This window comes from Heloderma suspectum, chromosome 1, assembly GCF_057233095.1.
Source record: "Heloderma suspectum isolate Gila_16-S chromosome 1, 16-S_ref, whole genome shotgun sequence".
NCBI classification, from domain to species: domain Eukaryota; kingdom Metazoa; phylum Chordata; class Lepidosauria; order Squamata; family Helodermatidae; genus Heloderma; species Heloderma suspectum.
The window spans coordinates 248409906-248434053 of NC_139458.1; the positions used below are offsets into that span (position 1 = coordinate 248409906).

The 24148-nt window shown below is 42.6% G+C and overlaps 1 protein-coding gene across 2 annotated transcripts in view; it reads left to right on the top strand.

Moving 5' to 3' along the window:
• ACTR2 (actin related protein 2) overlaps positions 1-7865 on the top strand; it is a 43697-nt gene extending 35832 nt beyond the window's left edge. The window contains exon 10 of one of the 2 annotated variants that reach the window (XM_084823646.1): positions 570-7865. In XM_084823646.1, the coding sequence (XP_084679772.1) occupies positions 570-740 (171 nt within the window). In that variant the 3' untranslated portion in view covers positions 741-7865. The remainder of the gene's footprint in view (positions 1-569) is intronic. The other variant, XM_084823637.1, reaches the window with a different exon arrangement.
• Positions 7866-24148: the final 16283 nt, after the last annotated feature.

The window sequence follows — 24148 nt, forward strand, 5'->3', positions numbered from 1 at the left end:
GAGGGAAAGTGTCCCTCCAGTCTGAGCATGCAAGGCGTACAGTGTGTTCACTATTGCTATTCATCTTGGGTCCACTTCTTCAAGGAGACAGAGCAAGGGCAATGCTGAACTCAGATCAGAGTTCCAATCCTTTCCATAGCACTTTTGGGAATAAGACACAAGATAACTTTCCTCATTTGCCAAATGCTGACACATACAGATAGCTTACGGATTCTTAGCTACAGATTCTTATGTTACCTGATATTTCCTATTCACAACTCAGTTTTTGGAATGTGATTGGCTAAGAGTTCAGAAGACATCAAAAATAAAACATTTTAAAAAATCCATTAGGGAAAAACACATTTAGAACTGCAGTTCCATAAGTCATTTACTTGCACTGTGGTTGCCCATAATTTCCCCAAGATAAACCTTTAATAAATATTTTTTATAAATATTCTATTATTCTGATAGTGCAGTTACTGCCCATCCACAAAAAAAGGTTGTTTGAATTTCAGTCCTGCAATTATTAAACTTTTGGCAATTTCATCCCATAAAATCTAGTCATGTTGTTCATTTTCTTTCCCTGTAAGAAATTTAAGATTCGTATTGAAGATCCACCTCGTCGAAAGCACATGGTATTCCTAGGTGGTGCAGTTCTAGCAGACATCATGAAAGATAAAGACAACTTCTGGATGACCAGACAAGAATACCTAGAGAAAGGAGGGCGTGTGCTTGAGAAGCTTGGTGTGACTGTTCGATAAACTCAGAAGCTTATTCCCATCACAGCTTTGATCCTCTCATTCCTTTATTGCCAATCTTTGAACTCATTCAGCTACATGACATGGAAAGGCCTGTCTCTGCCCTTTGACCCAAAGGCCAGGTTTTGTTCTGGTTCCTTTTTATTTCATAATGTGGCTATATTTGACTACTTAATTGGACCACTTCTCTGCAAACAAAACAAGGGCAAGAGTGGCTTGTCTACTGCCTTGTTCCTTCCCAGTAGGCAGATGGGTAATTCCAGTAGGCTTTTAGTTCTTGCTTTATTGCTGTAATGCCCTCGGCTATTGTTGCTCATCATGGATGGAATCCCTTTGTTAGCATGAGAAAACCTTTGGACAACAGCTCTTTACTATCATGTGGTTGTAGTGATTTATCTTTGCATCCTTCTGCCTTCAGTGCTGTACTTTCAGTGTCTTTATATCTTGCTTAGGAACTCAGAAACCAGGTCAAACTGCCAGCATATTTATTTTAATGCTATCCCAGAATATTTTGGGTTCCATAAATATAAGCCTTCTGAAATGAATTACCATGGAAATTGTCTGTGGATCTCTGAATCAGGCAGCAAAGTTGAGGGGAAACTTGTATACTGCTTTTCCTAAAAGAGCAGCAATTTGCATGGCTGTTGCTCCAAATTAATTATCTGGACCTCTTGCATTTTTCTCTCTCATATGTATATTTCTAACTATGAATTGGCAGTAGATAGTCTTTTGTCATGTGGAATGCATACAGTTAGTTTCTTCTTCCCATATTTTTCCTCTTGTTTTGGTACCATATATTTTATTGCCATTGGGTTTAAAGGGTGTTTTTTTAATGGGCAACATTAGAATGTCATCTGGGACTGGATTTCCCAGATATAATCTATTGAAAGTAATATGTTCAAAAAAGTCTGTGAACTTTAATTACTGGTACAACACTACAAAAACATTGAATTGTATTAAATTTTGAACACACAGTAACTCAGTGCCAAGTAATTATTGCAATTTTTTAATATAACTGTTAATGTTATTTAAAATCACCCAGATATTTATATGGAACTGTCAATAGGTTGTGAAGAATGACCTATAATTTGTAGCAGTTTAAAAAAATGGAATGTAGGCCTTGTGGTTAATTGGTAAATACTCAATTTACCTGTCTAATCTTTACTCTGGGACAAACAGAAATAAAACGAATATTTGAAATACTGTTTAATTAAAGACAAATGTGCCGTTGAAAAATGGTATGGTGGTTATTATCCTTCATTGTGATAGCCACCAGGGAGACCAGGTAGAAAGAAGAAAGCTGCTTTTCACCAGAGCGTTCCTGGTAAATGTGTTTTTTCTTTCACACATGTGCATGCAAAGAGCACACCTCTCAAAAAGATGGCTGGAAACAGCTTCAGCTAGAATAATCAACAGGTACAACAATGCAGGGCAACTGTTCATGTGAAAAAGGGTACCTTCAGATGCTAATTTCTGCTAAGTACATTCTCCTTTCTTGTGCATTGTTGATAGGCTTATTACTCCTCCCCCCACTTTCTTTTAGCTAGTGCTAAAAAGAATACCTACTAAAAACAAGCATAAATCTGAAAAAATGCTTCAGTCTCTCACACATGGAGGATTGGGATCCAACAAGTAGCATGGTACACTATAGCTGGGTTTACATGATCGTGGGGGCAGAAGAACTCACCCTTGATTCTTTCCCTGCCCGTGCATGCTGGTTGGATGACTGCATTTTACATAATCACCCACGATGCAGCGCAGGTTGCCATTTTGTCTGAACCCGGTGCATGGCACAGCAGGGACAGTTTCATACCCACCCTACAACCCATAACCTGCAGTAGGGACTGTGGGTGGGTACAAAGCCACCCTCACCACGCTGCATGACAGGTTCAGACAACATGGCTACCTGCACTGCATCATGGGTGATTATGTAAAATGTAGTGACGCGACCAGCAAGAGCGGAGAAAGAAACAACTATGGGTTCTTCCGCCCCCGCGATCGTGCGACCCAGCCATTTGAGTAGTTTCCAATGGTTCCAACTCTTTCTGCTTTTTATTCCTGCTTAACTTGCAAGCTTTTACTTTATCCTTTTCCCCTTATTTCTACCAGGTGAAAATCCCAAAGAGGAGCGATGATGGCTATGTAGTCAAGATAATTTTCTACAAAGAGAAGTGCCAAATGATGGCGAAGTGAACTAAATAACCTGAAGTTAAATATGTTCCCTGAAATACATATGATTTACAAAAGCCACCTTTAGAAAGTGGTTTGCAAAGACGACTGACTCAGAACTGTCAGCCTTTTACTTCTGTGTGGTTCTCTCAAAATAGGGTGTGCTGTTGAACCTCACCATAATATGCAGACTTTAAAAGTAAACTCACTCCAACACTAAAGTCAAGTTTCTTCAGAAGAGAAAAGGGCTGGCAGGCATCTTGCTTGTCCATTAAACAGTGACCAAGCACAACTCTTTCACAGAATGGTTCCTAAGAAGAAACTGGGCAGCAGCCATTTTAAAAGCTTGGAAAGTTAACATACTTGAGAGAGCACTATTAAGAGAGAGATCCTCAATTTCTTTTTTGATTTGCAGTGGAAAGTTGTCTTTCCCAGTGACACTTCCATAGAAAATAAGCCACATTTTACATCTATAAAGCTATGCAGATAAGTGAAGAACTGATTTTAGACACAGACAATATTAATAAATAAGAGTTCTAGATATGGGGGTGGAGGAGTAAATGAAGTTCTAAACTTTCCATAGTGAAATGGCTTTAAATGGAAATTCTGGCAACTGTTGGTCAGTGTAGAAGGCTATATTTTCAAAAACCTGAAATACCTGTGATCTAGCTGAGTTGGCTGCATGTAACCCTATCAAAAACAATGATCTCTATGTTGGATTGTGGCTACAGGAATTCGAAGGAGAAGGAATTCCAAGAGGGGAGGAGAAAGGAAGGAGAAAAAAATTGACAAAAACTGGTTGTGATTTTTCCAGTATCTGTTAAAACAGCAATGACACTAATTGCACACAAGTTAATAGGTCCATTTTCCAAGGCCTCAAGCAGGCTCCAGACTAAGGCCTTTAGCTACTCATTTTCACTCTTACCAAGACAAGGAACAGCTTGAAGTGACTGAGTCTAGAGATTGGAGCCACCAAGGTTCTTAGACTCTGCTACAAGCATATTTCCAAATTGGGCACCCTCAGTTTCTTTAGGTGGGGTGAATGCACTTTCTGAACAACAAAAGCCTGTTTTCCAGCTCAATGCATTTAAAATGGAAAGACCAAATCCTCTGTTTCTGAAGCAAAATAAGAATAGACACTTGGCTGACACTTTCAGTTGATTCACCTATTCTTGTAATATGAGGATAGACATTTATTGCAGTAGAGATTAAAGAAATTACTGGTAACCATAGAGACCAAGGAAAAAAGGAATGGTGGAGAGTATGCTACAAGCCAATATAAGTGGCAGTAGTATAAATGCTCCAGAGGCTGAAAAACTATGAACAAAAAATGAATGCAAGTAATGAACATTGAGTATACAAATAAGAATAGAGAGGCAGTTTAAATAGACATTACTTGAGATGTACTGACAACATAAGAGGTACAAAGTTAATTCTAAGATACCTTGATATGTTTTTATTTTAAATGAGAAGAAAAGCTTAAATTTTAATTTGGCATGGAAAATGTGATACTTCTTTTAGGAAGTGAAGAAATTGGGCATTCCAGCTTGGATTGCGCACTTGGTACTTTTGGTGTACTTTTCCCCCCTGAAAACGAGTAGGGCATGTGTATGTTCAGAGTCAGTATGGCTCCTGCATACTAGCTTGGGAGAAGCAGGCAGGCTATCTCATTCATGTCTTGCTTGGGAGCATCTAGAGGCATCTGGCTGATGTCAGAAACAGAATGATGGATTTGATGTACCCTTGATCTGCTACATCAACAGTGCAATCCTATGCATATCTACTCGGAAGTAAGTCCTCTTGCGTACAATGACGTTCTTAATGGCCTGACCACGTTTAGGATATAAATACTGAATACAAGTATTTGACTGTCAAATAGTAAAGGTTGGATCCAGTCAGTCTTGGTTTACAAGTATCATCCCTTATAATAATTATATTTTGTGTTAACCTTTTCTCAGGTGAATCCATGCCTAACTGGAAGCCATGGTCTTTAAATTACAAAATCTTCTCCCTAACCCCTTCACATATGCTGGATGTGTAACGGCTGTGGCTATGCAGTAAGAAGGGAAATGAACTCTATGCATGCTCAGAGGTACATTTGGTTTTAGTACATCCCATGTTCCTGGGCTGATATTTGGTATTAAAATATTCTTGATTGAAGCTAGCCTTCCCAACTCATGCCCTCCAGATGTGTTGGATTTCAACTACCATTGGTCCCAGCCAGCATAGCTAGTGGCCTGGAATCCTGGGAATTGTAATCAAAACATCTGGAGGGCACCAGATTGGGAAAGGCTAGTCATCTAAGCCTTGAGGGAACCCTAGCTCAGATTAAGTCTTTCCAGATTCAGAAGGTCATAGGATAGCGAGCTAAGGGTGCAATCCTATAGGTTGCGCCCTAGGTACTCGTAAGCCCCCCAAATCAGGGTATCCTATACAGAGAGGGACGTGCCTCGCACCTGCCTCTCTGCATCTTAGCTAGATGGGCAATTTTGTTGCCCATCCACCAGAGGCTTCAGGGAGGGGGAAGGAAGGAAGCTGAGGCAACCATAGGAAAGAGTGTAAGAATGCAGCCCTGGCCTCCTCCCCTCCCCCAGGAACGCCTCCTCCCTGTCTCTGCATTCAGTTGTACAAGGAAGCGGCAGGCACAGTTCTTTCCACACCGGCTATGAGGGGGAGGGGAGCAAGGTTTCCTGTCTCTGAGCTCAGAGCCAGGTAACTGAAAAATCCTATGTCCATCCAGACGCAAATGGGACACAGGATTTCTCCCTAAAATACCTTATAAAAAAACTAAAGCTAGGATTAAATCCCATTTCATTGTTGACAAGTTGTAACTAACCTTTGCTGGATTGTGTCCCCTGGCTGCAGTCCTAGACACAAACAGGAATAAATCCTGTTGAACTCAAGTGAACATGCATAGGATGATAGAATAAATAATTTTGCATACTATCAAAAGTGAAACAGAATTCTGTTTAAGGACTGATAATATAAATGAACTTTTCAGTAACATTCTGTAGTGAAAATGTAAACAAATGAGAAAAGCAAATTTGACTAGCATCCTGGAAGGAAAAATCAGGAAACAAACTCCCACAGGAAATGATGGATTACAAACAAAATGGAATTGTAGAACATAAATGCCTTCAAGGGCAATTAAATGTAATACTGATAGAATAGAAAACCTCAGTTTGCTGAAACAGGTTTTAGTAGGAGAGATATAATGAAGTTAATAAACTCCTTATTCAGAGATAGTTTGACCTTTTCCATCCTATCAGTGAAGAATGCAAAAAAAAAGAGAGGATTGTAAAGAGTTCTTACATGTAATGTACACAGGTTTGGTTAGGATGCATCAAGATGATAGCCAGGAGTGACATACATTAACATTAAATTCAGGTGTGTGTGTTTTCTTAAAAGTAGTTTATAAAAACACAATCCAACAAAGTTACAACTTTACACTACCTTACAACAAAATAACAATACCAATAACAGATGGGAAGAAGGTAGATCTGATTGTACTTGTAAATCTCTGGGTGATTTGCAATAGACCCGCATGGGTTAAGTATATGTCTTTGCACCTGGCCCTGATTAGTGGATGTTAGGAAACTAGTAAAAAGCAAAGTTGATTCAGCCAACCTGAAATCTGTCCATCCTTGACCTATAACACTTCTAACTGTTAATGCTTTGCCTAGGCTTTTAACCTGCTCAATCTCACCCCGCCCATCCCACTGCCAGTGCCTTAGGTTGTGGATATGGGGTTATGAGCCACTTCAGCTTCTGTCCTTTTTACTCTACCACAGGGCCAGTTTGCACACAACAAGAAGCCACTGTGGGTGAATTTCCCCATGGGGCTTCTCGTCGTGGCACTGGCTGCTATTCTGAAAATTTAAGCCATGGTGGTGGGTGGGGGTACCACGGCTTGTTAAGTGTGACTCAGTGAGAGTGGGTTAATGGTATGGCTAAGAAGCCACGGGTTCTGGGTGGCTTGTTAACCACCACAACAACCCAACCTTGCCAGGTTTGTGCATAGCAACAAGCTACAGCATGCCCCTACTGCTGCTTGAATTTTTAAAATGGCATGCCCCACAGGGGAATTCACCCATGGTGGCTTGCTGTTACGTGCAAACCAGGTCTGTGAATATTCACCTCGCTGGCATGCTCCATCAGGCTGAACTTGCTGCTGCTGCACTTGTATATCTTTATGTTTAGTCTTTTTCTTCAGTTTGATTTTGCCTTCTCTGTCAGTCTTTCAACTGCTGCCTTCTTCCGCTGCTCATTCATAAGCTGCCCACCTGTTGGTCAGGGCACAGATTTCATCACCTTAAGCCCCAGGCATTACATACAGCTTTATACCTCCCAATATCAAAGCGTGTAAAGAAAATATTACTTTAAAGAGGAACTAAGACTTCACAGTTCTTCCTTGAGTGGTTGACAGACCAATAGGCCTCTATAAGACTCTTTCAGTAAGCAGCTGATAGAGGACAATTCATCCATTTGTACAAGCAGTTGTACAACAAGAGTTTATTGGGGGAAGGGAGCAGAGCACAGCTGAGCCAGCGATAGCTCTTCATTTCATCTTTTGGGGGCACTTAATTGGCTCTGTTGGGCAGAGCAATAGTGGCAGAGGGAGGGAGGAAGTTTCCAGGTGCACAGAAGCTAGTTTACTAGGCCCAATGCCTTTTGAAAATCTTCAGGGGTGCTTTTAGGCACAACTAGCTTGTGTCCTTGGCCTCTAGTTAAATTTTAAATAATTACAGTGTGGATAAGTATTAGAAGCCATTTAGTCAGTGCTAAACAAACATCCCCTTCATGGATCACTGCCTTGTTGTGGCGAAGGGGCTTGCGTAACTCAGTGAAGCCATAAGCTATGCCGTGCAGGGCCACCCAAGACGGACAGGTCATGGCAGAGGGTTCTGACAAAATGTGGTCCACTGGAGAAGGAAATGGCAACCCACTCCAGTATTCTTGCCAAGAAAACCCCATGGAACGTATCACAAGGCTAAAAGATATGACGCCGGAAGATGAGCCCCTCAGGTCAGAAGGTGTCCAATATGCTACTGGGGAAGAGCAGAGGGTATTTCCAAGTAGCGCCAGAAAGAGTGAAGCGGCTGGGCCAAACCCGAAAGGACACTCAGCTGTGGATGTGTCTGGCGGTGAAAAGAAAATCCGATGCTGTAAAGAACAATATTGTTTAGGAACCTGGAATGTCAGATCAATGAATCAAGGTAAGCTGGAGGTGGTCAAACATGAGATGGCAAGATTGAACATCGACATCTTGGGAATCAGTGAACTAAAATGGACAGGCATGGGCGAATTTAATTCAGGTGACCATCATATCTACTATTGTGGGCAAGAATCCCTTAGAAGAAATGGAGTAGCACTCATAGTCAACAAAAGGGTGGGAAAAGCAGTACTGGGGTACAATCTGAAAAATGATAGAATGATCTCAGTACGAATCCAAGGCAAACCATTCAACATCACAGTAATTCAAGTCTATGCCCCAACCACTGAGGCCGAAGAAGCTGAGGTTGATCGGTTCTATGAAGGCCTACAACACCTTCTAGAACTAACACCAAAAAAAGATGTCCTCTTCATCATAGGGGATTGGAATGCTAAAGTAGGAAGTCAAGAAATCACCGGGATAACAGGCAGGCATGGCGTTGGTGTACAAAATGAAGCAGGACAAAAGCTAATAGAGTTTTGCCAAGAGAACATGCTGATCATAGCAAACACTCTTTTCCAACAGCACAAGAGGCGACTCTACACATGGACGTCACCAGATGGTCAATATCGAAATCAGATTGATTATGTCCTTTGCAGCCAAAGATGGAGAAGCTCCATACAGTCAGTAAAAACAAGACCTGGAGCTGACTGTGGCTCAGATCATGAGCTGCTTCTTGCAAAATTTCGGCTTAAATTGAAGAACGTCGGGAAAACCACTAAACCGTTCAGGTATGACCTCAGTCATATCCCTGATGAATATACAGTGGAGGTGAGGAATAGATTTCAGGGATTAGACCTGATAGACAGAGTGCCTGAGGAACTATGGACGGAGGTCCGTAACATTGTTCAGGAGGCAGCAACGAAATCCGTCCCAAAGAAAAAGAAATGCAAGAAAGCAAAGTGGCTGTCTGATGAGGCTTTACAAGTAGCTGAGGAAAGAAGGGAAGCGAAAAGCAAGGGAGAAAGGGGAAGATATACCCAACTGAATGCAGAGTTCCAGAGAATAGCAAGGAGAGACAAGAAGGCCTTCTTAAATGAACAATGCAAAGAAATCGAGGAAAACAACAGAATGGGGAAGACTAGAGATCTCTTCAAGAAAATTGGAGATCTCAAGGGAACGTTTTGTGCAAAGACGGGCATGATAAAGGACAAAGAAGGCAGGGACCTAACAGAAGCAGATGAGATTAAGAAGAGGTGGCAAGAATACACAGAAGAACTATACAGGAAAGATCTGAATGTCCCTGATAGCCATGATAGTGCGGTCACTGAACTTGAGCCGGACATCCTCGAGAGTGAAGTCAAGTGGGCCTTAGGAAGCATTAGTAACAACAAAGCTAGCGGAGATGACAGTATTCCAGCCGAGCTATTTAAAATCCTAAAAGATGATGCTGTTAAAGTGCTGCATTCAATATGCCAACAAATCTGGAACACTCAACAGTGGCCACAAGACTGGAAAAGGTCAGTTTACATTCCAATTCCAAAGAAGGGCAACGCCAAAGAGTGTTCAAACTACCGCACCATTGCGCTCATTTCACATGCCAGCAAGGTGATGCTCAAAATCCTACAAGCTAGGCTTCAGCAGTATGCGAACCGAGAACTACCGGAAGTACAAGCTGGGTTTAGAAGAGGCAGAGGAACTAGAGATCAAATCGCCAACATTCGCTGCATCATGGAGAAAGCAAGAGAATTCCAGAAAAACTTCTATTTCTGCTTCATTGACTACGCTAAAGCCTTTGATTGTGTGGATCAGAACAAACTGTGGCAAATTCTGAAAGTGATGGGAATACCAGACCACCTTACCCGTCTCCTGAGGAACCTGTACGAGGGTCAAGAAGCAACAGTAAGAACCAGACATGGAACAACCGATTGGTTCAAAATTGGGAAAGGAGTACGACAAGGCTGCATATTGTCACCCTGCTTATTTAACTTATATGCAGAGTACATCATGAGAAATGCCGGGTTGGATGAATCACAGGTCGGAATTAAGATTGCCGGGAGAATTATCAACAACCTCCGATATGCAGACGATACCACCCTAATGGCAGAAAGCGAAGAGGATCTCAAGAGCCTCTTGTTGAGGGTGAAAGAGGAGAGTGCAAAAGCTGGTTTGAAACTCAACATTAAAAAAACTAAGATCATGTCATCTGGCCCTATCACTTCCTGGCATATAGAAGGGGAAGAAATGGAAGCAGTGACAGATTTTACTTTCTTGGGCTCCAAGATCACCGCAGACGGTGACTGTAGCCATGAAATTAAAAGACACTTGCTCCTTGGGAGGAAAGCTATGGCAAACCTAGACAGCATAGTAAGAAGCAGAGACATCACCTTGCCGACAAAGGTCCGTCTAATCAAAGCTATGGTTTTCCCAGTAGTAATGTATGGCTGTGAGAGCTGGACTATAAGGAAGGCTGAGCGCCGAAGAATTGATGCTTTCGAACTGTGGTGCTGGAGAAGACTCTTACGAGTCCCCTGGACTGCAAGGAGGTCAAATCAGTCCATCCTAAAGGAAATCAACCCTGAGTGCTCATTGGAAGGACAGATAATGAAGCTGAAGCTCCAATATTTTGGCCACCTAATGCGAAGAGAAAACTCCCTGGAAAAGACCCTGATGCTGGGAAAGACTGAAGGCAAAAGGAGAAGGGGACGGCAGAGGATGAGATGGCTAGATAGCATCACGGATGCAATGAATATGAACTTGAGCACGCTCCGGGAGACAGCGCAGGACAGGAAGGCCTGGCGTGCTATGGTCCATGGGGTCACGAAGAGTCGGACACGACTGAACGACTGAACAACAACAAACAAACATCTCATGCCATGGAGCGGATATATTACCTGAATTTTAGGATAGTAGGTATCATTTCTGCAGGCAAATTTGCAGGTTTCTATTTAATGATTCTTCAAACACAAGGACATTCCCAAATCGGCGAACGAAACAGATACAGCAGCAGTACTAAAGGCAGGAAGAGACAAATGTCTATTTCATTCACAGGGTGTAATGCATTGGTGCACATGCTTACAGAAACTCTTGCCATGGAAATAGAGTTGATCCTTTGGCCTGGCTTGCATGTAACGTTAAAATATGACTTAATGTCAAGTGTATGAACCTCTGGGCTCACATGCTTCTCCTTCTCTCTCTGCTGGTTTGACCATGAGGAAGGGACAAGGTTTTGCTTCAGTTTTAACAAATTGTGGTTACTCGTTATGTCTGAATCAGGACAAACTGTGGTTAGTGTTAACTATGCTTTAGAGAAGCAGGTCAACTTCAGACTGGTTAATTTTCCTTACTTGTGTCCCTTAACCACAGTAAACCCACACCACAGTTCTGTTTGGACAAAATGAGTAACTGATTAGTTCAAAACAAGTGAATGCCTCTGCTCTCCTCTTTGTGGTTTTATTAGAGGAGGAGCTGGGGGGTGAGGTGGGAATGTGTGTGAGCCTCACCGCTAAACTATGATTTAGCGTTAAATCCAAATGCAAACTTTGTCTTGCCTCACACATTTTGATCAAACATGTTCACATGGAGTAGACTTGTGGCAATAAGCACATATGAGGAGTAATTTATAGCATGTGGAATAAAAAGGGGAAAAATTGACAAAATATGTGTATTTTTTAATGATGGCACCTCCTATTTTTTTAAAAAGGGATTCTGTGTCAACATGAAGAATGAGATAAATAATGCATGGAGGTCTCCCAGTGCTGAGTTAATAAGGGTGCATGCCCCACAAAATCTAAGCTAGTCAGAGAAGCTAGACAATGGAGAACTGGTCTGGTATAATGGCTAAGAAACTGAGCTATGACTCAGGAAGGTCCTGGTTTGAATCTCACCTTTGAACTTACCAGATGATCACACTCTCCCCTCTGCAATATGTGGATAATAATAATAATGTTGACCTACTGTACATGGTTGGTGTAAGAATTACAAAAAGGTAACGTGCGTGAAACGACTTGGACACACTCAAAATGTGTACAAGTAGCATATATAAATGCTAGATATTATCTTCTGCCTTTTTGTTTGCAAACTTAATTGACCCCTTGCCTCCATGAAGCAGGTGTAATAAAAGCATATCAAGAGCTTGAACACTGTTAGAAACAGTTGATGAAATGTTGATCATCCTCATTTTGCTATTTTTTTTTATTATTCTATCTAAGTGACCAAAGCAGGTCTTCACCACAGTTCACAATATAATCCACACTGAAATGTTTTAAGTGTACTCATCAATAATGAGTTAAAATAATGGAACAACATAAATAAAATGTGCACCTCGGACCCCTCTAAAATAAATGCTATTGCCGTTCTTACAGGCTGTTGAGAGAACAGGCCTGTCGAACCTACCTAGGAAAAAATTCCAGAATGGTTGCTGGAACTGAAAAAGCTCTGTGCATGTGTGTACTGAGTTTCAAAGAATGCATTGAGCCTGTTCAAGCTTCTTCCCCAGTTCAGCCCTGCACCTGCATGAAAGGATCCTCATAAGGCTCAATTGAGCCCTTTAACTTCCTCTCATCTGCCAACCCGCAGAAAGCTGTGTGTAGGGCTGAGTGCATTGCAATGTCCTCACTGTTTCTTGCATTGGATGGCCCACATGTGCCTTGTAGAATGATCGAACCATCTCACTCTATGCACAAGTAACCTATACATGCAGAAGGAAGGCCTCCAGACGTCAAGGGAGATGTGCGCAAGCCAAATGTGCTCAGCACTGCACATGCCTGGCCGAGAAGGAATTACAAGGTATAATTAAATTTAAGAGATTATATATTTAAACAATCATCAATGTTGGCAAAATTACTGGCAAATAATGGCAATGCTACTTCCCAAAAATATGCATCAGAAGGAAGAGATTCAAATTTAGCATTTCAAATCACGCAAATTAATCCACTGATAGAAGCAAATGTGTTTGTTGAATTTCCAAATTTATCCATAATTCAGAAAAATTGCCAGTAATATGTTCTTATAGTTGAATAATATATTGCAGTGTATAGGAAAAGCAGTGAGCTTCCAGCTCCTGCAGCCTGGAGGCACAGAATATGGCAGATCATTTCAATGGAAATGTTAGTGGCTGTAAATGAATCCAGACAATTTTACAGTGTCTGACTGCCATGTTTTTATGCGTTCAAATGTCATATTGAATACAGAAACTGCTTGATTTCTTTTCAAGTTTACATACTGTTGTTAATTGGAATAAACAGCTTTTTAAAATTCCAGACATTAGATTAGGGGGTGGGGGTTAAACCTGGGTTTACTTCATGCACTACCTTGCTTTCAGCAACAGTTGTTCAATGTTTCCTTATAAAATCTTAGGGATTTCTAAGCTCTGTGGCCTCCTTTGGAATAGGGGTTTATCTGATTTTGTTTTCACCATCTTCCTGAAAGTGACACCATAGCACAAGAAACACACATTTTATTAGTGATTTCTAAGGAAAATAAAGTTTGCTGGAAAATGCTATCTTCACATAGGATAGTGTTTTTTTTAATTCACATCATACAGTGAGCCTTTAAAAGATGCTAAAGGATATGCAGGAAGTATTGTACTTGGATATATTTTTGTATTTAATATTTATATACCACTTTTCCAAACTTACCCCACCCCACCCCCAAATGTATTCATGAAAATAAAATCATAAAAGATAAACAGCAAACCAAATGACAGCTCATAGCCTTTCTAAAACAATAACAAGATTTCTAGCGTTTTCAGAAAAAAGGTTGCAGAGTTTGGGGCCACAACGGTAAATGTCCTGCTTCGAAGCCAGCCTTCTCCCAACCTGGTGTCCTGCTGATGTTTTGGGTGGCAACTTTCACCAGCCCCAGCTAACATGGCCAATGGTCAGGAATGCTGGGGGTTGTCTAAAACATCTGGAGAGCACCAGGGTGGGGAAGGCTGTTCTAAGGCATTACCGGCCCGAGCAGCTGACTGTCAAGACTGAATGGCATGCAGTGCCTGCTGACTTTACCTAAACCAGAGAATGGGCTTATATAAGACAAGTCCATCTTTGGGGAATGCTGGCTTTGAAAAGCATGACAGTGCATTCGTCCACATGTTCAGTGGGACTTATTCTCAAATAAATGTACAATATTTCAGATTTGACAGTTAAAACCAGCACTGTGAATTGGGCCCAGAAGCAAACTGGTAATCAGTGTAATTGGGGCAAGGCACACCTTCCAACACCTGATAGGGCAGGGATTGGGGACTCCAGGGCTGATGCGAGTTCCAATCGACCAACATCTGGAGGGCCACATGCTCCCTGCTCTCTGATAGAGGATGCACTGCTGCATTCTGCACCAATGGAAACTTCTGAGTCATCTTCAAGAGCAGCCCCATATAGAACACATGGCAGTTTATAGATTATTGGGCCATGCTACATGCCTCAAAATATTTGAGCCAAAAAAAAAAAAGTATGGAGTCAGCCATAGGGCAATCCGATACAGAGTAAAGTATTTCACTTCCACATCATGCTAAAACATGAAGGCCAGCAGAAACAACCATTACAAACAGCTGTTCAAACAATCAAAAACAGAATGAGAAAACTCAGCCCTCAGGAATACCTGCCTGAAACCACAACCTATTCATTATATAATGCAGGGCTGGGGAATTTGTGGCCCTCCAGTTGCTGGACTACAACTCCCATTGTCCCTCACCACTGGTCATCATGCCTGGGTCTGATGGGAGTTCAAGTCCAATAACATCTGGCGGGCCACAGGTCCCCTTATCCTCAATATAAAGCATGCTCCTATAGCAATCTAAAATGCTAACAAATATTAGTTATCAAACTAGAAGTACAGCCAATGTATATCTAAAGCAACATGCATTAATTGCATTGGGGATTGCAGGTAAAAGGCATTATAACGTTAAAGATACCTGAAACATTTTTTAAAGTATCAAGGTCAATCTGAAAGCACCCTCATTGCATTCTATTCAATCTCAGCATACATATTCTTCTCCAACATGGAGGGGGGGGGGGCGGATGCTTTAGCAACTTTGAAGCAGAAGCCAGCTGTACAAGATGCTGTAATGCCCTGTGTAATGTCATCAGTTACAATCTCAAAGCAATTTTGTGCACGCGCATGTGTGTATGTATCTGTGTATCTCCAGCATAAAAGGCCAGCATCATTAGGTGCCAAAGGCCACCTGCTAACTTCTGACCACCTCAGACTTGCACCCACCACCACTTGCCCTCTCTCTCTTGGTAGTGGCAAAGGTGGGATTGAGCCCAACTCCAAGGATTGGTCCCGCCTCCCTCATCTGTACCCTGTTGCCCTGTGGTGGCAGCTCCTCCCTTTCCTCTTTCTCCCCCTCTGACAGACAGATGGCAGTGAGGTTGGGGAATGGAGGCAAGAGTGAGTGTCAGGGAGGACTGCTCATAGCTATCATGGCAGGCAGGTGGCAGGTGGCAGCTGCTAGTACTTTTTGCTTTTATTCACATTTCTCCACCCAAGTGGGTGACCAAACCACGATGGCTGCTAGGAGTGGCCGCCACCACCTGCCCAGAGGGGGAGGGGCACGTGAGCAGGCAGTGGTGTCTAGGCACAGCAGCCACTCAGGGCATTTCTACACCAGCCTAAAATCCTGCATTTAAAAGGGGGCTTTCTGCTTCCATTTTAAATGCAGGATCACCACTGATTCCCTTTACACGCGCTTCCTCCCCCTTCTCCCCGTATCTGAGTCTTCCATTGATCTGGCGCCTCTGCTCCTCTTCTTGCCGCGTTAAGTCTTTTCATGGAAGAAACTGAAGCAGAACACAAGGGGGGGGGTTGATAGCTCATTATCTGTGATCTATTTAAAAACAGAACAAAGGGCATTTAGTGCAGCAGGGTCACGGCGTCATGTAAAGAGCCCGCAAACTTGCATGAAGGAGCAATCTCAATCGCAGGATAAAAGCTCTATGTGATGAAGCCCTCACTCTCCTGCCTTATCCCTCTGGGACTATCTGCCATCTTGCCATCTCTCTGGCAGTGCAGGAGAAGGAGGAACACAAAAGAGAGCAGGTGGCTGCAGCCCCCAGCATAGGAAGGGTGCTGCCAGGTAACTGAAAGATGTGAGGCGCAGGCCCATCATTAGGCATGTCAACATTTTGAAGAAGGTAAAAGCTGAAGAATGCTGATATGGAAATTTTTATATAGAGATGCAAATTTAGAAATAATTATTATGATGTATTCAAATCTCACAGAAGGCAAACCAATTTCCCATCCAGATCACCCCAAATTCCTCAATTCGCACACCACCCACAGATCACCCCAAATAGCTCCTCTTCAATTATTTTACCCCCAGTTAATTTTCCACTTAGATCATGCTTTCAATTAATTACCCTGGTTCATTATAACTGCACTGCCACCACCTAAAGCTCCTCTAGGTTTAAACTGGAAAAAGTATAACACATATTGGATGGTAGTCAATGAAATTAAATATCCCTCCAAAGTTTTTAAAAAGGGATGTATGTGTGTATGTGAGAGAGAGAGGGGTGAGGTGGGGTGATCTACTTTGAGAAGGGAAATAACAGTACAATTCTATGCATATCCACTCAGAAGTGCCATTGAGTTCAATGGGACTTACCCCTAGGCATAGGATTACAATCTGATAGCTCTTCTAAAATCTCTTATTGCAGCCTAAATAGCTCTTCTGAAATCTCTCTCTTTCACAGAACTTAGACATAGATGATGTTTTCTAAAAAACAAACCTGGTTCCCTGAACTTTGCAGCAACTTAGATGCCACTCACTAGGCCCAATTGTTTAGCAATGGCTACAAAGAAAGTGGGTGTTTGCACCACTGATAGAAGTATTTATAAGATGGGGATGCCACTCTTTGGGACTTAGTATTCACTTGTACCAAAGAGTGGCATCCCCATCTTATAAATACTTATATCAGAGGTGCAAACATCCAAATTTACAAATAAACAAATTCACATGAAAGAGAGAGAGATTTCAGAAGAGCTATCAGGTTGTAATCCTAGGGAATAGCAAGGAGAGACAAGAAGGCCTTCTTAAATGAACAATGCAAAGAAACTGAGGAAAGCAATAGAATGGGAAAGACTAGAGATCTTTTCAAGAAAATCGGAGATCTCAAGGGAACGTTTTGTGCAAAGACGGGCATGATAAAGGACAAAGAAGGCAAGGACCTAACAGCAGCAGATGCAATTAAGAAGAGGTGGAAAGAATACACTGAAGAACTATACAGGAAAGATCTTAATGTCCCTGATAGCCATGATAGTGCGGTCACTGAACTTGAGCCGGACATCCTAGAGAGTGAAGTCAAGTGGGCCTTAGGAAGCATTAGTAACAACAAAGCTAGCGGAGATGACAGTCTTCCAGCTGAGCTATTTAAAATCCTAAAAGATGATGCTGTTAAAGTGCTGCACTCAATATGCCAACAAATTTGGAACACTCAGCAGTGGCCACAAGACTGGAAAAGGTCAGTTTACATTCCAATTCCAAAGAAGGGCAATGCTCAAACTACCGTACAATTGCGCTCATTTCACATGCCAGCAAGGTTATGCTCAAAATCCTACAAGCTAGGCTTCAGCAGTATGTGAACCGAGAACTACCGGAAGTACAAGCTGGGTTTAGAAGAGGCAGAGGAACTAGAGATCAAATTGCCAACATTCGCTGGATCATGGAGAAAGCAAGAGAATTCCAGAAAACCGTCTATTTCTGCTTCATTGAGTACGCTAAAGCCTTTGATTGTGTGGATCACAACAAACTGTGGCAAATTCTGAAAGAGATGGGTATACCAGACCGCCTTACCTGTCTCCTGAGAAACCTGTACGAGGGTCAAGAAGCAACAGTAAGAACCAGACATGGAACAACCGATTGGTTCAAATTGGGAAAGGAGTACGACAAGGCTGTATACTCTCACCCTGCTTATTTAACTTATATGCAGAGTACATCATGAGAAACGCCGGGTTGGATGAATCACAGGTCGGAATTAAGACTGATGGGAGAATTATCAACAACCTCAGATACGCAGACGATACCACCCTAATGACAGAAAGCGAAGAGGATCTAAAGAGCCTCTTGTTGAGGGTGAAAGTGGAGAGTGCAAAAGCTGGTTTGAAACTCAACACTAAAAAAACGAAGATCATGGCATCTGGCCCCATCACTTCCTGGCATATAGAAGGGGAAGAAATAGAAGCAGTGACAAATTTTATTTTCTTGGGCTCCAAGATCACCGCAGACGGTGACTGTAGCCATGAAATTAAAAGACGCTTGCTCCTTGGGAGGAAAGCTATGGCAAACCTAGACAGCATAGTAAGAAGCAGGGACATCACCTTGCCGACAAAGGTTCGTATAATCAAAGCTATGGTTTTCCCAGTAGTAACATATGGCTTTGAGAGCTGGACTATAAGGAAGGCTGAGCACCGAAGAATTGATGCCTTCAAACTGTGTTGCTGGAGAAGACTCTTACAAGTCCCCTGGACTGCAGGGAGGCCAACTCAGTCAATCCTAAAGGAAATCAACCCTGAGTGCTCATTGGAAGAACAGATACTGAAGCTGAAGCTCAAATATTTTGGCCACCAAATGTGAAGAGAAAACTCCCTGGAAAAGACCCTGATGCTGGGAAAGATTGAAGGCAAAAGGAGAAGGGGACGGCAGAGGATGAGATGGCTAGATAGCATCACCGATGCGATGAATATGAACTTGAGCACACTCCGGGAGAGAGCGGAGGACAGGAAGGCCTGGCATGCTATGGTCCATGGGGTCATGAAGAGTCGGACACGACTTAACGACTGAACAACAACAACAATTCACTGGTACAGATGTGTTGAACCTGAAGTGTGCCAGTTTTTAATATGGCCTTCTGATAATTACATACCTGAAAATAATTACCCACGTACCTATGGCTCAAATCCCAAATCTGCTTTTCATTTTTTTATTTTAAAAAGTCAAGGCTTCTTTACATGCATTTGCATATAAATTGTGTTTGGCCCTGCAGGAATGTTGTTCAAATGCAAAGGCCATTGTAACTAAGGCTGTGATCTTATTCACACTTACCTGGAAGTAAGTCCCATTGAACTCAATGGGACATACTTCTGAGTAGACTTGTATAGGATTGCACTGTAAAGGTCCCACTGTACTAAGTTTTTGCATATAACTTAGGATAAAAGATTTAGGGAATCAAGGAGATAATGGATTGATATTATATATACACACACTCAATTTTGAAACTAGGTTTTTTCTTTCACAGATAAAGCTAAGTATCTCAGAGCTTTAGATATTCTGTAATGCAATCAGTGTGCAGAAGAATGCAACTGCCTCTACTCACTCTTCTTGTGTTACCTCTGAAGGAGTGAGTTGGGCAAATTGCCTACATAGCTGGAGCTTGCATACCTCAGGACAAAGGATATACACTGTTCCTCTCTTCAGACATTACACAAGAAATCCAAGTTGAGGCCCATCCCTCCCTTTACCTTAAACTGGTCAATTATCTCAGTTCCTTCCTGTGTTCTAGTCAAAGTAACTGGGATAACTGACAAGCACTAGGCACTACTTTTTAAAGATTATAAAATTAAAATTTAGCCAATATGGCTGTTCTGCATCCCAGTATACCCCCTTTGTTGTTGTTCAGTCGTTAAGTCGTGTCTGACTCTTCGTGACCCCATGGGCCATAGCACGCCAGGCCTTCCTGTCCTCCGCTCTCTCCTGGAGTGTGCTCAAGTTCATATTCATTGCATCGGTGATGCTATTTAGCCATCTCATCCTCTGCCGTCCCCTTCTCCTTTTGCCTTCAATCTTTCCCAGCATCAGGGTCTTTTCCAGTGACTTTTCTCTTCACATTAGGTGGCCAAAATATTTGAGCTTCAGCTTCAGTATCTGTCCTTCCAATGAGCAGTCAGGGTTGATTTCCCTTAGGATTGACTGATTTGACCTCCTCGCCGTCCAGGGGACTCGTAAGAGTCTTCTCCAGCACCACAGTTGGAAAGCATCGATTCTTCGGCGCTCAGCCTTCCTTATAGTCCAGCTCTCACAGCCATACGTTGCTACTGGGAAAAGTATACCCCCTAAACCCTCTCATTTCTGACTGAAGGACCATGTTCTACTTGCCTTACTTCATTTGAACAGTTATCCCTGAAACAGAAATACACTGTAAAGTTGACAGATTTTATGAGGCGCTGACTTGCAAAGATCGCATTTTTGATGTGGCTGTTATCTGTCTTTTGCATATGATAATCAATTCTTCCACAAGTTTCCCCACACGTTGGCATCTAGGTTGCACCACATTCTGAAGATCTACTTTCGATCCCACTGGGGAAGGGGGAAGGGTCTACTTAGAAGAAGTGTTCACCATGTGATAATGAGAGGTAGAGATTTTTATTTTATTTTTTTGTATGTCAAGTATAGATGTGAGAATTGAACTTGTAGTCTCTTCTGAATCTGTGCTTTCTGTTACTGGAAAGAGGCGTGTTTCAAAGGAAATTACTTTTCCCTCCCCAACATTTTACTATTTCAAGAATATGGATAGTCTGTTTTCTTCAGACTGTAGACTTGTCTGGTAAAGTAATTATCTGTGAGGCAGACAGAGAGGAAAGAATCACATCTGCACAAGACAGGATGACCGGGACAGTCGGAATTGTGGAGGGAATCCCCACTAGAATCACAGCTGCCCACCATGCATAGGAACAGAGTTAGCCAAGAATATTCAAACTGATTTAGGGAGAAAAGCTGAGGAAACCATTTAGCCTTTGATAGCTTGCACTGGTTTCAAACTGCAAAAAAGAAATGAAAAGGATTCCAAACCATGTGTTTGCCCCTCCATTTCTCCTACGTCACCTCAGCAGCAGTGAATATGGAGGAATTAACAAAACTCGTTCCCTTGCATAGAAGTGCCTGCAGGAGCTTTAAAACAACACAAAAATGAAAGCATATAATTAAGGCGCATTCATTGGCTATTTATTGTTTTAGATTTCTCTCCTAATTTCCAAATGCTGGCTAAGGGTGTTGCCACGAAGCAGTGGTGTAGTTAGGCAATTTTAGACCCTGGACTTAGGGTGAAATCCTATGCATGTTTAGATGAAAAAAAGTCTTACAACTCCCAGCATGGCTGGCTGGAGAATGCTTGGAATTGTTGGACTTTTTTCTGTCTAAACATGCATAAGATTGTGCCCATAATGGTCTTATGGGGTCTTCTTTTAGACGGCCACGTAGATTACTTCAGTTGTGAAGCACACAAGTAACATTTCTCTTCACCCCCTAGCCATCATTCCATGTTTTACAACTGCGTCTACATTCTTGCTATGTTAGAACAATACAACAATAAAAACTGCTTGCCAACCCTGATAAAAAAAACACTCTGAGCACGTGCAGTTCTGCAACGTAAACTCACTTAAAACATAGCACCAGCATGACTACAGGAAAAAATGGAATTTTGTTCTGCTACCCTGATGGCCTCATCACCTGCTGTTCATGGTGGTCTTGGGGGTGGGGGCTGGAACCCTGAACAGAGTGCAGCACTACCTGAACCTAGCAGTGCAACTAGGCCCAGCCTTTGGAACCAAAGCGCAGGGGCCCTACAGCCAAGCCCCCCCCCCCCATTCCCTGGGGGATAAACAGACCTACATTCCTAGCCACTGAAAGCCAGTGCTCATCAGGAGCTCACACACAGCCTCCTTTGCTTTTCAAACGAGGCTCTTCAATCAAATGTCATTTTGGGCTGCGTTAATAGAAGCATAGCTTCCAAATCCTGGGAAGTACTAGTTCCCCTCTACTCAGCAATGGTTAGGCCTCATCTGGAGTACTGTGCCCAGTTCTGGGCACCACACTTTAAGAAGGATGCAGACAAACGGGAGATGGTTCAGAGGAGGGCAACAAAGATGATCAGGGGACTGGAAACAAAGCCCTATGAAGAGAGACTGAAAGAACTGGGCATGTTTACCCTTGAGAAGAGAAGGCTGAGGGGAGATATGATAGCGCTCTTCAAGTACTTGAAAGGTTGTCACAGAGAGGAAGGCCAGGATCTCTTCTCGATCATCCCAGAGTGCAGGACACGGAATAATGGGCTGAAGTTACAGCAAGCCGGATTCCGGCTGAACATCAGGAGAAACTTCCTGACTGTTAGAGCAATACGACAATGGAACCAATTCCCTAGGGAGGTGGTGGGCTCTCCCACACTGGAGGCCTTCAAGACGAGGCTGGACAGGGATGCTCTGTCAGGGATGCTCTGACTTGGATTCCTGCATTGAGCGGGGGTTGGACTCGATGGCCTTGTAGGCCCCTTCCAACCCTACTGTTCTATGATTCTATCAGATCCACTGCAGCAGCAGTTGGGCCTATCTATACAGGGAGGCACGCTTGTGAGGGAGCCAGTTCTCCGAGCGTGAGGAGCCACAGTGACGAAGCGTCAGCAAACAAGTGAGTTAAGCAACTATGTGAGGGAAAGGTAAGTGAAATTACTTAATTATCTATTAAAGTACAAGTAAAATGAGTTTAAAATACTCCCTGTTCCTTGTTAGTTTTATTTTGATGCTAACATCTGAGAGAGTTGCTTGAAAGTAATTTAATTGTCTGCCAGGGCTTTCTTGTGTAGATGTACAAAGCCTGTAACAAATTTGGATGCAATGCCAGTCAGTCGCCTATCCCCGTGACACGCATGAAAAGCTGCCACACCCTTCTACAGGATTCCATTCATGTTCAGAATGACTAACTTCTTACCCTGTCAACAACTGAAGTTTCTCTATTTCCTTTTCTCTTGCACTCCTACCCCTTTCCCGTGACTGCTTTGATGTTCTTGTGTCCATCACATGCAGTTCTTCTCCAACAATCCGACTAGGGCATTATACTGCAATACATGCTACATGGGGCTGCCCTTGAGGATGAGATGGAAGCCGCAGCTAGTGCAGAACATTGACATACAAAAACCATATAACATCAGTTTTAAAGGAACTCCACTGGCTGTCCATACGCTTGTGATCTGAGACCAAGGTGTCAGTGATGACCTTTAAAGCCCTAAATGGCTTGGGACCTTGGTATTTCAGGGAGCACCTTTCCCTGTTTATACCTGGCTGAATACTGAGATCTGCCAAGGATGTTCTCCTCCTCTTCCCACCATTGGGTGCTGTACATTATGTGGAGACAGGAGAGAGGGCCTTCTCGGCTGCGGCAGTTACAGAATAGTCTTCCCTTGGATGCCTGGCTGTCACTGACATTAGCCGTGATAAGACGGGGCTATTTACCCAAGCTTTTAACTATTTAAATAAATAGATAAATCTGAAATAACAGGACTTAGAATATGGACTATATTAAAGCTTCCACTAAAATAATGGTTTTGCATTCTCTCTTCTCATGGAACTGTGGAAATTTGTGAGGTGAACAAGGGCAGTGATTTTCAAACTTTCAAACCCAGACAGCATGGTTGGCTGGGGAATGCTGGGAGTTGTAGGACTTTTTCCTGTCTATAGAATTACCCAAAGAGCCCTCACAGACAGTCTCCAGCATTATGCTGGTTGGGGATGCCACGCAACCTACCCCCACTCCCTGCCTTGATTATCCCCTCAAGACACAAAGGAAAAAAGAGAAAGTTCTGCATTGCCCTGGCAACCATGAGTCGCCTTTAGGTAGTTTTGCCTTACCAACTCTGGGAATGATAGATGTATGTAGATAAGAGGAATGTGCATGCTTCTTGGCTCAGGCCCCAGCCCAGCAGATGTGTGTGAGGTAAAGCTATCCATATGCATAACCCTTGGGAAGACTGGGCACAACAACTATGACCCTTAACACTTTTAAAACAAAAACAACACAAGATACTCTTTAAAAAGTGTTTTCACCAGCTCTGTGCCTTGCAGCACCGTCCCATGTGAGCAACTGCAATCACTGCCTTTAATGTCTTTTCAAGAGGGATGACCTGCAGAAACCAAACTGTTTCTGTATATATACATAAATTCATAGCAACAGGCCAACAAACATAATGGAAGGCCCATATGTTGAAAGACTAATCGCCTGTAATGAGAATTTGCTGCATTTGGGGGACAGTGTGGTGGGACAGATATGCAGCAGCTGTGGGTTACTCAAGCAGCAACTAATTTAGCAAGTTGAACTTAAACATATTTC